Here is a 13,712-nt window from a genome sequence, read left to right on the forward strand (position 1 = left end):
ATGGAAATGAAGGCTACAGTGATAAAATGACTATACTAGTATGATACTAAATTACCATAACACCAAGTACAAATATCTCAAAATAAGGTATATCCCTTGATGTTCATTTTCTATACTTATTCCATGAGCCACCAAGAAAGCTGGCTCCAGAAGGAGCAGTCAGACTCCCAGTTACAAGCTGGGGAAGGGTATGGTCCTCTTGCTAGTAAAGCTCCTTGCTCACCACTCATGGACCTATATGGCCAAAGGAGGTGAGGGGGAGGTGAGGGCTGGAGTGGAAAGACCTTTGTACCTTTAGTTACAATGGGGGCACAAGTACACACTTGCTTCAAGTCCTGAATGTAACTCTGTAATGTTAATATTCATGTCTTCAGAACAGCTGAGAATGGGTATATCAAAACATCAAACCTACGGCATTTCATAAAAGTCTGTCAATAATCTCTGTGTATAAGGACATTTGTTTTTCATTTTGTAAAACTGCACCAATAAATTCTGTCCTAACCTGCAGATGAGATATGTGAAACTTCTTCTCACAAGTGATTTAAGTAATTTTTTTTCTTGGCAGGTGTGAACTATGAGTTTCCCTTTCTGTAGTAGGGAGGGCTGAGAATAATATATTTTTCTTTTGTTTAGTGCAAGTTTGTAAGATAGAGTAAAAATATGTGGGTAGATTCACACAGGGATTGTACAATTTTTGCCTCGTTGATATTCTTTCTAATCAGTATAGAAAAGTGGCTAGAGGGGGAGAGGGAGGAGGACTGGAGTGAGGGGGATTGATAGGCACAATGTAAGGGTATATGGCACACCTCTTGGGTGCAAGACAAAACTGCAAGAGGAACTCTACCCAACAAATGCAAACACTGTACCTTCGTTGTTTGTACCCTCACATTAACCTGAAATAAAAAAAGTGGCTAGAAATATCACTGTGTAACTGAAAACACTATCCACCTATGTTTAGGGCTATCTCTGTTTCTCAGAAAACTCAATGAACACAAGGTTAGTTTAGTAACCATGGAACTTTTTCTGTAGACGCTGTGTTACAAATAGATAATTCAAATTTCACTTGTGCTAGAATGTTTTACGACAAAGTAAAACCTAACACCTTTGGGTTTCAGCCTTCTCATCATAAAAGGAGGGGGCTGAAATAGATTATCTGAAAGGTCATTTTAATAGCAAGTTAACCAATACTATTATGAGTCACACAAACTATTAAAGTATACAACATAGCAGTAGTCTTTTATTTGAAGTTTGGACATCAATCTCAGTTTAAAGAAGCAATAAGAAAGTTTACTTACTGACGACTGGTCTGATAAAGAAGATTTTTCAAACTCTGGAAGGCTTGAAATTATTGTAGTTCTATTGCCTCTTTCCATAGCTACCAGTTCTATTGATAAACCATCTCCTATGATATGCCAACTTTTTATAGCCAACTTAAAAAGAAAGACATGAAAGTGATTACCCAACATAAGCATAAAATCCTTAAACTTGATTTAGAATAAAAACTGATTATTTTTACCTCAATTGGATTGCTGTTTATAATTGCAAATAAAATATTACTTGCTTCTGTAGCACTCAGTACTCCAAAATCTATGAAACGTTCCTCTATTTTGGGGGGCAATACAAAGTACTGGAAAGATATAAAAGCATTGAATTGAACATAAGATCACATTTCTGTAACAATATTATCAAGAGAAAGTAGCTAAATTAAGACATATTTAAGTTTCTATGAGTTTTGTATATATACACATACACACAGACATATATACAATATAGTTGAGAACTTTGTATGGTAAATCTTCAGTAACTGAAATGAACACAACCCTGGCTTCTCCTGAGCAGCTATTTCTCCTCTGAAGGCACATGAAAGAAGCAGTATGGGGGTGGGTGGGGGATGTGAGTGGAGCCCTGGGAGACTGGGCAAAATCTGTGGTCTAAGTATCATGCATGACTACAAATAAGCAATAATTTGAACAGAACTGAAGAAGGTATGAGACAATACGGAAGGCCACTCCTACTCTAAGGTTCCACTTGATGCTGACTCTTTAAGAGGGCTACATTTCTGCAGTCCTACCTTTCTTCTCATCTACGCTATTTCACTGACCGTTCTCAGGACAGCTTTGTTTCTCTGGCTCATTTTCTGTAGCAGGAAGACCCGTATTCTCTCCTTCTGTGTCATATTCAGACCACTCTTCCAGCTGTACTGTCTTTACCACCTCGTCCTCTTCTTCATTAATAGTCTCTGGCTCTTTTCTTCATCTCTGTATTTCCTTCATCCCTATTTAGTAATTTTTCACCTCTTTGCACTATTTCTTCTGCCTATTATTTTCCTTTAGTTCTTTTTAAGATTCCCCATTATTGTAAGTTTAAAAGCGAAACCAAGAGAAAGCAGAATTAGGAAAAGATCTCAATGGAGACTGTAAATAGAGGTGTCAACTGTATCACGAGGAAAGACAGCTGCTGGGAAAGGTGAAAACCAGTTATCTTGAAAGTGCTGTCTTTCAAGGCTAGAAGTAGGTCAACTTATAGGGCACAGATAATGAGTGTACAACACAATTGCCTAATAATATCTGAAAACACAAAAGGTGGGTAGGGAATTTAAATTTTAAAGGTAGGTAACATACTTACATCTAAAAAGCCTGTGTATACCCGCACAGGTAAGTGAAATTTAGAAGCATTGGTAATAAGTAAAATATTGTTATCTATGTGCATGGATGATGTTGAAGGCATAAAAAACAAGGTAAAAATGTATCCTGATTCGTTAGGAAGAATTAAGACTGGTTTGCTGAAGTTGTGAACCTAGGAAATAATGGGGGGAAAAATACCAAGTGTCAGCACTATTTACTTAATAGACCAGTACAATTAAAAGTATGAGGGTTCCTGAACATACTTTAAACATTGTTTTGGCTTCTTCTGGTAGCAACACATCATGAATGAGGATTGCAAAACTGAAAGTGTTAGTAAGGTAAATTGGCCTTTCCACAGGATCAGCAGGACTGTCTCGGATGTGAAATAATGTTGCAGCGTGATCAAATCCCAAATAACTATTCAAAAAAAAACAAAAACAAAAACAAATTATTTTTATTTTCATGTGTTAATTTAAAATCCAAGTTCTTTTCTTGTGAGTAATAATCCATGTTCAGTATTAAGAGATGTATTAGAGAATTAGAACTATTTTAGCGATTTATCATATTTAGCTTGCAGAATTTTAAAACTTAACATAAACAACCATTCTCTAATAACTTATATGCAATCAAATAATTAGAATAAAAGTATAAATAGTAAAGAATTTAATTTACTTTGAAAAATCATGCTTATAACTGTATTGCAACCAGTTTTTTTTTTTTTTTTTGAGACAGAGTCGCAACCAATTTTGTTAAAATGAATTCCTATCAAATTGGATATTAAACTATTGGTTACAGTATAAGTAATCAGAAAATAAATAACATATGTTACTGCCCATTTATAAAAAATTATCATTCCAGAAATATTTGTGAGTTTATTAAAGAATATAAGAAATTTTGCTTCAAGTGACAAAATACTAGTAACAAGCCACAATCACTTAGATGTTACCAACAGAATGACAGGGAGAAAACAGTTCAAACAACTTAAATATTATTAAAAATCACAGATTCATTTTTGAATCATTATGTCTTCATTCAAGCCAAAACATATCATCCCACTCTCCTAAGAAAGTATAATATAAATGAAACATAGAATGTTTTCTCCTTTGTAGTTGAGGTTGTTTTTTTCAACAATAATGCCATCAAGTTTTATGTGAACTTAAGGTCATTTAGCAGGAAAACAGAATTTCCTGATTAGCGAAAATTTACAAGGTTTATTTTAAAAACAAACTTACCCATCTAAAACTTCTGCTTGATATGGTATTTCAAGTTTGGAATAACTCTTTTCTTTTGCTTTAACAGTTATTTTCCCAGAAAACTGAGATGGCTTTCTTGCCTTTGATGCTAAAAGGAAATATAAAAAATAATGTCAGTTGCTTTTTATTATCAAAGAGTATGAGTGACTTTACATGGACTGACAAAATCTTAAACAAAAAGGTGAGCTTTCAAATTGGCAAACAGAAAACATTTATAACATTTTAAAGCAAGTATCACATTTTTCATGCAAAAGAGGGAAAATGTTTTATTTTTCTAGTAATAAGATGAATAAGGAATTCAGGAGGAAAAACATTGTTTCTAAGCTACTTCTTTTTAGCCATAGGCTTTGGTTTTACCTACAGCAGAGACCTTGGTATGATTAACATTTTCGGTTAGATTAATAAATGCCTTGTTGTGGGGCTGCTCTGGGCATTGTAGGCCTTTTAGCAGCAGACTGCAACTCTACTTGTTAAATGTCAGTAAAATCCCTGCAGCCTGACTAACAAAACTGTCTCCAGATGTTGGCAAATATCCCTTTGGGAGGTAAAGTTGCCCTCACACTAAGAACTGCTGGTCTATGTACTGAGAAAGAAATAATGCTCCTGGTATGGCTGGAGTCTTGCTGCAAACACCAATAAAGTAGCATGGTACAAGAAAAGCCAAAAATTATGAGCTCTGACTTCTCATATTAGCCACAGCATAACTGACTTTTTTCTTTTTTTGTAGAGACAGAGTCTCACTTTAGGGCCCTTGGTAGAGTGCCGTGGTCTCACACAGCTCACAGCAACCTCCAACTCCTGGGCTTAAGCGATTCTCTTGCCTCAGCCTCCCGAGTAGCTGGGACTACAGGCGCCCGCCACAACGCCCGGCTATTTTTTGGTTGCAGTTTGGCCGGGGCCGGGTTTGAACCTGCCACCCTCGGTATATGGGGCCGGCGCCTTACCGACTGAGCCACAGGTGCCTCCCGCGTAACTGACTTCTAACTCATAGCGTAAAAGGAGACAAATCCCATCCTAACATCATATTATATTGTCCTCAAAGATGAAGTAAAACCTTTAGATTTTGTAGCAGTTTTGAATAATTCCATCTGGGATTACAGAAATGGATTCAGATGGATCCAATCTGGGTATTCATTAGATGTTTCTTTCAAAGCAAACAAAGAAGCTGTTTATACTCTTTAAAGTATTTTAGGAACACTTCCGGTTATGAGAGAACTTGTATGAGAGTTCAGCAAATGTTTATCATCTAATTTTGGGACAAAAAAGAACAAAGCAATGGTATGACAACTCGTATTTGACTATGTACAGATGACGATTTTAGATTTTTTAAATTCCCATCAAAGCTCTTGTTTCTTTTAGCTTGCTAGTTAGCCATTTCCAGGGTGTTTTTAATTTTTCTTTTGGCGCCTGTGGCTCAGGGGAGTGGGGTGCCGGCCCCATGTACCGGAGGTGGCGGGTTCAAACCCGGCCCCGGCCAAAAACTGCAAAAAGGAGGAAAAAAAATTTTTTTTTCCACTATTTTTTTTTTCTTTTTGTAGAGACAGAGTCTCACTTTAGGGCCCTTGGTAGAGTGCCGTGGTCTCACAAAGCTCACAGCAACCTCCAACTCCTGGGCTTAAGCGATTCTCTTGCCTCAGCCTCCCGAGTAGCTGGGACTATAGGCGCCTGCCATAACGCCCAGCTATATTTTGGTTGCAATTCAGCCGGGGCTGGGTTTGAACCCGCCACCCTCGGCATATGGGACCTTATAATCAGCCCTATGTCAGAACAAATAGTGAAAAAAAACTGGGCGGTGCCTGTGGCTCAGTTTTTTTTCACTATTTGTTCTGACATAAGGCTGATTATAAGGTCCATGATTTAGGCATTTCACCGTATCCTATCATACAGTATTTTAGCAAGTGAAGCTCTAAATTCTTAAGAAAATTTAGTTAAAAATTATTAAGAACTATGACTTTTGATGAGATGCTTGCTTGATAAGTAAACACTACAAAGACATAGTAATACATAAGGTATATTCTGAAAAAATAAATGAAATACACTTCCTGACTGATTTTCATAGCCATCTCAGGTGAGGTAGAAGCTAGAGGGTTAAAAAAAAAAACAAAAAGTTAAAAAATGTAGCATTTCCTTTTAAAGGTATTTTCCCTTTGCACTTAGTTTTATATTAATGAACCTCTTTCAGAAATACTTATTTTGGAATTATGATCTTAGAAAAACCAACACTAATGACACACTACATTTATCTCAAGAATGAAAACATTCACAGGGTTGCCAAAGAGCCAGTGGGAGAAGGAGAGCCCTTTATCCCCACAGCACGTGGGAGAAGTAACCAGCACAACTGGGAAGGATGGTCCTAAAGGTTCTTCAGTTAGGAGTTAGCACCGGCATCTCTCTTCTCTGAGTAACAAGAGAATGTACCTGCTAATGCTGACACAAGTGTTACGAATGTGGTTTCCCAGCTGCATGACAGACAATTTACTACAGATGTGGACAGTAACTGTAGCATTGCTATCTTCTATAATCTTTCTTGACAAGTGTATTATGAAGTATGCTGCCTACTTAATTTTGATTCCTGTGGAGTTCTCACTAAGCTCATGAGATGAATCCCGAGGCCAGCACCCAGCCTTTGTTCTTGCTACAGATCCTCCCAGGAGCTCTCTGCTGGCAAGCAGCAGGCCTAGACACTCTCACAACACTGTGGAGAGCATGCCAGGATTCTCCTACACTCATTGATCAATACTTTGATCTAATGAGGAGCTGGGACAGACCATAAAGACAACGTTTAAGCTTTACGGCTACTCACTTGCATGGGCCCCTGTGAAAAAAAACCTGTTCTGAGTTTCATTCACATTTAATTAAATTACATATACAGTTAAGCATCCATTAAATCACTATTTAAAAATTCTGTGAAAGCTGGGCGGCACCTGTGGCTCAGCGGGTAGGGCGCCGGTCCCATATGCCGGAGGTGGCGGGTTCAAACCCAGCCCCGGCCAAAAAAAAAAAAAAAAATTCTGTGAAAGCAAATTCAATAAATTTTCTACCAAAGTGGGAAAAACTGAATAAAAACCTGCTATAAAACTGGTGAAGTTTGGGTTGACTTAACATTTCAAATGATAAAATATATATTATACATGTTTGAAATAATAGCTAATTCGACAATCTTATTATAAAGGTTATGTTAGCTTACCTAGGACCATCTGCCTTGCTTACAAAAGCCAACATATTGAAAATATTACAAACAATACTTTGGTTTTGCTCTCAAATTCAAACATGTTTCTGAAATTCTTTAAATACCTTATGATTTCATAATTAGGGTAAATTATAATAGATACATGTGTAAAAGGGTTAGACCAGATTACATGATTTTAATCCTAATTTGCTAATATAATGATTTAGCATTTAGCTTTATAAAGTTATGGTGTTTTCTTTCATAAATCAATAAAATAAAAAGTTTCTGATGTTTACAGGAAAAATCAGCCTAAGTAGCAATACAAATTCTGACTGTAAAATAGTCTGGATTTCTATAATAAAATGTGAACACAGATGCTCTCTAGTTTATCAAAATAACACATCACTCGATTAGAGAGAAAAAGGTGAATACTTGCCATCAAAACTAATGCTTGCAACCTTAGTGTATTTACTTTCTGAAGCTTTTAATGTAATTGGTTTAAAGTGTACCGTTACAGCATCATTTTGTGGTGTGGGTCGAACACTCTGCAAAGAGAAAAAAAATACATATATGGCATTATTTTAATCTAATGGTTCAGTTGCCTTATACTGGAAAGTATACTAGAAAAGTAAAGTAGAATAAAAATCCAAAAGTTTAATTTATATGGTCTCTTTAAATGAACGAGGCCAAATTGGTAAAAATCTCAAATTAATTTCATTAGAATATTTTTATGAAATAAAAAGACCAGAAGGGCAAAAGAAGTAAAATAATCTGAAGATGAAGTACATTAGGTCTGAGTACATAAAACATTAAAAAAGGCCTTTTCCAAATGAATGCCTAATTCATGTATCAGAGAAGGTGACATAAGGAAGACTGGTGGGTCTTCCTTACAGAAATTCACAAAACTAAACATAACATCCAGACTACATGCGGGTGAAGAATGAACATTAATTTGGGAGCTGGTGCCCTAGTGCCACGGTAATTTAGCAGACTTCATTTCTAATGGCACTTTGTCTTCCTCTCTAGGCCACCATTGTGTGAATAAGGTGCACAGCTGTCCAGCGGCCAAGGCTGCACTACTGGCTATGGGTCTGAGTGAGCAGACTACAGGGATGCTCCACTGGGAAGACCTTGGAACGCTTCAGACTTAACAAATTAGATCTTTCTATTCAAACCACAAAACTGAAATAATTATACATGTTTGAAATAATAGCTAATTCGACAATCTTATTATAAAGGTTATGTTAGCTTACCTAGGACCATCTGCCTTGCTTACAAAAGCCAACATATTGAAAATATTACAAACAATACTTTGGTTTTGCTCTCAAATTCAAACATGTTTCTGAAATTCTTTAAATACCTTATGAGAGCAGGCTCAAAAATACATTTTATAGTTATAGTTTTTGCTTTTTTAAAAAAGACAAGAGTCTCACTCTGTCACCCAGCTAGGGCTCACAGCAAACCTCAAACTCTTGGGTGCAAGGGATCCTCCTGTCCCAGACTCCTGAGTAGCTGGGACTACCGGCACCATCACCATGCTTGGCTAAGTTATAGTTATTTTTAATTTTCTCATTGACACAAAGCATTTTCAATTGAAAGAGACTATTAAAAGATCCCAACCGCCTTCTCTGTTTTTCTCATGGAGAGAAAGAAACATGTAGTGAGGCATCAAAAGGCAGACCTGGAAACTGTTCTTCCTGACTTGGTCCAGGGCCCTTCAACTGACACCCTGTTGCACAAACATGTATTCACAAAATCATGGTATTTTACACAAATTGAAAGTCTTCCTTTATTGACCTTGTCTGAATATCCTCCCAGGGTATCTGCTGAATTTTCAAGAGCTTTATAACTTGTTGTCAAAGCCTGCCATTTCTAACAGAAAAGAACGTGCATCTTTTCTATGAAATTTATCAGGCACCCTGAAGAACAAGGGCACAGTCAGATCAGTAAGGCACCAAGTTCTTCCCTCTTTTCAGATCATTTATAAAGGTGACATCTGCCTAAACGGAACATCAAACATCAAAGGGCAGTCCCTTGAGGGCACAATAAATAGCTGAGAAGAGCCTGCAGAAAGAGAACTGTCTATGTGTTTTGTGTGTGAGGGCCACAGGGAATAGAACTGATTATGTAATAATGATCATAGATACTGCTACAGCTTTCCCCTTTCCTGGGTGGGTTAGTCCCCCATAGTTAGCAAGTCTTTAGAGGGCCTGGAAGATGGCTCTATGGAAGGTTCTGTGGTTTTATGCCCTGAAAATCCCAACAGCCTTAGCTTTTGACTTCAAGGTCCCTCAGGATTTTAACCCTTTTAATCTTCTTCCTTCTACTTTGAGAATTCCTTCTCATTTGCTTTTGAATCTCTAAGTTGGGCTGGGAGTTGAATGATATGTTCATATCAATACCTTTGCTTATCAATAAGCTTTGCTGTTATTAAAAACTTATTTAAAACACAAACTCCTTCATTTCCTGAAGGGCTCCTGTGTATTAGAGTAAAACAAAGTAGTTTGAACTCTAAGATAAACTACAAACTGGAGAAAGTTTCATTTTCCTATACTATCATACTAATACTTTTTTCAAAGAAAGGGAAAGCAGTACTGAAGCTTAAATGATAATCTACTCATAATCATTTTAGGTAAGAAAAGCATATTAATTATTTACTTAGTTAAGTGTGAGCCTGAGTCAGTTGCCCATTTATCTACTTTGGGGCTCATTTTCTTCATCTGCAAAAAAAACTTAGGGGATTATTTTTCTGAGATTCCATCTACATACAAAATTTTATGATCCAATTAATTTTGCTAGATTTTTCAAATTAGCCACCTTTATCTTGAGATCAAGATTTGCTAGAGAGATGGTCTTAGTAAGATTTGAAGTTTGAAGCAGTCTTTCAGAGATGTTTCCTAATTCCTTTACTTGTTCTATTGAATATGCTACAGCAACAATGGAACCTTGACCATTTTCCAACATGCTTTAAGAGCAGAAGCGGCAATTCATCAGTAACAACCTTGATACCTTTTGAGAGTTATCTGCCTATATAACACGATGCCAGAAATAGTTAAGCAATGGTATTTGTTAAGATATAGTTACTGTAAGACTAGTAAGAGCTTAGAATATTTGATATGAAAAACAGTATTTTGGGCGGTGCCTGTGGCTCAAGGAGTAGGACGCGGCCCTATATACTGGAGGTGGTGGGTTCAAACCCAGCCCCAGCCAAAAACTGAAAAAAAAAAAAAAAAAAAAAAAAAGAAAAACAGTGTTTTTTCTCATATGAAATGCATCACTTTAAGACTGTCCTTAGTAGAAGGAAACCTTAAAATATGTTGCACTAATACGTTGTTCTAGTAGTAAAAAACAATTATTCATCTAATGTTTTATACAGATGGTCTGAACTGTTTAGTCATTACCATTAAAAATAAATAAGCCAACAAACCTAAATCAGTTAAAAACCATTTTCCAAGCAAACAAAAACAAAGCAAAACAAAAAAATTAAAACAAGATACTTAAATAGTTGGCTCATTCTGGTGGTGCTAAATGAAAACTAACATACAGTAATTACCTTATAATAAGCATATTTACATTAACAACCTGTTTTTAGTATTAGTCATTAACTATCTCTTACTCAAAGACAATCAAGCGGAAAAAACATGGCAAGATTCCCAGGAAAGAAGTTTGCATACGTTCTAAATGTAGTTCCAGCCTTTTCTCATGACATTCAAGCCTAACTAACGTGAGACTCAAGAGTCCAGGACATTCTGCAACTACCCACAGAAGCACTTGAGCAAAGAAAATAACCTTTCAGTATACAAAAATCGTATTTTTAAATAATCTGTGTACATATTCATTAACAATATATCAATCTAATAACTGATAAAAATTAGTAAGTACATCTGTCATTCCTATTTATCAGTTACCAAGGAAACCTTAAGTAAATATTCCCCTTAAGACATATGAGGCAAACTTGTCCCATCACTTACATAGCATTCGTATTTTATAAATGTTGAGGAAAACTGTTTTTCACAAAGTTGCATTATAGACAGTATCAGGAGGGCTTGAACCTGGGTATCCTATCATTAACAGGTAAGAAACTTATATTTGGAGTTGCCTGCTTTAGTAATCCTAAATTTGGAAAGGCGATTTAGAAAAAGACTGAATTCCCTGAGGGAGAATTTTTAAGACATCTCTAGCTTCTAGCACTACTTAGTATATCCTAAAAATTCTACTTATTTGTGAAATGGAAGGAAGCAGGCACCCTTCTAAAAATGTATCAGCCTTTAAGCCTGTACATAGCTAGGTAGGTATCTATATGTGTACCTACTTGTACATATTTTCATGTAACTTCTGAATTTTTAATAGTTAGACAATTCACTTAAAAAAACAACTCTCACTCAGTTTCCGTTTGGGAAACTAGGACCTGTGCATCTTACAGAATTGTATTAAATAAAGTAATCCATGCAATGACACTAGCATAGTGTCTGCCATGGTAAGAGCAAAAAGATTTACTTAAAATGTATCCTAGAACTCCTTAATAAAAGAGAAAAGGAAGAATATGGTCCTACTTAATTCCAATTGTAAATGAACTGAATACTATCTTTTTTCCAATACACATTCTAAGGGTTAATTGTTAATTTCATTTTTCCGTAAAATGTTTAATGAAAAAGACATTGGTTTCAGTCTATTTATTATATGTAAAAAGTTAGGCCAGTTTTCTTGGGCTAATAAGTAAAGGCACTTCCTCATCAAATCCCTCAACTATTATACATCAAGAGAAACGAATAGCGGAAAGAAATGCTAGATCAGGTATCAGGACCCTGCCTAGACCCCTACTATTTAGTAGGAAGGTCACTGTGCATTAATATGTGATTACTTGGGATGATCACCTCTCTCTTCCTCATATGGGGTTTGTATATCTCCTCTCTTTGGTCTGTATTTCACCAGTTGGTGGTTACATCTAGATTTGGCCACAGATAGTCAAAGGTCCATTCAATCTCAAGCCTACACAATCTCATTCTATCAGAGTTTCCTAAACTTAGGTTTCCAGCATAAAAACAAATTATAATAAAAATTTTCTGCTTTCCTTTTCCACTATTCCCTGTGAATGGATCTTGGGGACCTCATTAGGGAGAGAAGTTGTGGACCAAAGGAAAACTCGGATCCCTGTCTTTTAATTTTTTTTCCCTATAACTATCTAATGGCACCTGAATTCCACTATACAGCATAAAAGTCATTTGCTCTATGTGTATATGTGAGGAGAAGAGAAGACCCTCATTTATAATGTGCTATCCAGGGTAACTGCAATAGATGCCAATTAGAAAGGGTGCCTGTGTCAGAGTGAACAGCATTCTCCGATTACCACATTTTTTCACTTCATTCTTTCTCTTTCCAACTCATCTGAATCTTTTCCCCTCACTTTTAACCTACCTATACTTTAAGTCTAACAACCAAACATGATAGAATCCTTATAACCTGTTTTTCTTTTCATATGGCACACAGATCCTATAAATCAGATTCTGACGAATCCTATCAGAATCCACAGGACTCTTTATATGATGCTGTCCAAATAAGAGCCTCATAAACTTTGGTTTGAACTTATCTTGGAGAAGATCAGCTACTTTCCCTCTCATCCTTAAAATCTAGGTGGCTAGAGGTAGAACAGGTTTCTCATATCACACTTAGAACCACAGTATCACCAGGTCACCACAAAACTGAATTCTTTTATAGCAAGAGTTTATATATTTTTAACTTTGTCATAAACTTAAAATCAAAGAAGATATAAATTAGGAAAAAAATAAGCAAAAACTTACTGTTATTGGTACATCTTTTGTTCCTGAATTTAATAAATGAAGATTTAAAATTTTTGGTAGATCTGTTAAAATTGAAAAGAAATATTTCCTAAGAAGGTATGCTTTATATCTTATAGAAAGGTAGACTCTTTACCTTATTAGATATCAAATTGAAGCTATTCTAGAGTAAAAACTAGAATGACACATTAATAAAAATAAACATTATTTAGGAACAACTTCACTCATAGGACATTGTGTATTTTAAGAACAGTTCCTTCTTAAACACCTAGACCAAAAACCAAAAACAAAAAAACATAAAAAAAACCTTAAAACATAATTGTTTAGTGAACTCAGTACATTAGTAATCTTTTGTTTTCCAGCAAAGCATAATGAAGCAAATTAATAATGTACAGTGTGAAATTATTATATTAAAAGCAAATCTAGTTTTAAGAAATAATCTTAACAAAATTTTAATTACATTTGGCCCACATAAATTCCAAATTGACAAGTACTCTTACTTTTTCTTTATTAAAAATCTCCTCTTGGTTCTTTTCAATTTTATAATCTGAATTCTTTCTCTGATCATCTGGGATAAAATTTACATTACATAAAACAACTTAATAATTTGTACCTAAGCAAAATCCAGAAGTAAATCTTTTGATTTCCCTTATTATACTATAAAAAAGATTTAGCATAACTCAATGTATGAAGAACTGAATTAAGAAACTAAAAAACTACTTTCTGCCTTGATCTTCTATTTAGATGACTTAAGCTATCCCATGACCTCATCTTCCCACCTGGTAAGCAATGTAACCCCCCCTCGGAGGAATGAGGTATAAACTTGTAAAGGCTCTGAGTCACCAAATGGAGATTTCTACAAGATCATGCA

At 35.6% G+C, this 13,712-nt stretch overlaps 1 protein-coding gene across 2 annotated transcripts in view; it reads right to left on the reverse strand.

Moving 5' to 3' along the window:
* Window positions 1-13,712, reverse strand: part of TMEM131 (transmembrane protein 131) — a 246,795-nt gene that overhangs the window by 51,228 nt on the left and 181,855 nt on the right. For both annotated transcript variants that reach the window (XM_053586764.1, XM_053586763.1), the window contains exons 11-17: window positions 12,845-12,906; window positions 7,483-7,591; window positions 3,857-3,965; window positions 2,888-3,041; window positions 2,626-2,796; window positions 1,517-1,627; window positions 1,296-1,430 (exon numbers count right to left, since the gene is read on the reverse strand). In XM_053586764.1, the coding sequence (XP_053442739.1) occupies window positions 1,296-1,430; window positions 1,517-1,627; window positions 2,626-2,796; window positions 2,888-3,041; window positions 3,857-3,965; window positions 7,483-7,591; window positions 12,845-12,906 (851 nt within the window). The remainder of the gene's footprint in view (window positions 1-1,295; window positions 1,431-1,516; window positions 1,628-2,625; window positions 2,797-2,887; window positions 3,042-3,856; window positions 3,966-7,482; window positions 7,592-12,844; window positions 12,907-13,712) is intronic.

Source organism: Nycticebus coucang, chromosome 4, assembly GCF_027406575.1.
Source record: "Nycticebus coucang isolate mNycCou1 chromosome 4, mNycCou1.pri, whole genome shotgun sequence".
In the NCBI taxonomy this organism is placed as follows: Eukaryota; Metazoa; Chordata; class Mammalia; order Primates; family Lorisidae; genus Nycticebus; species Nycticebus coucang.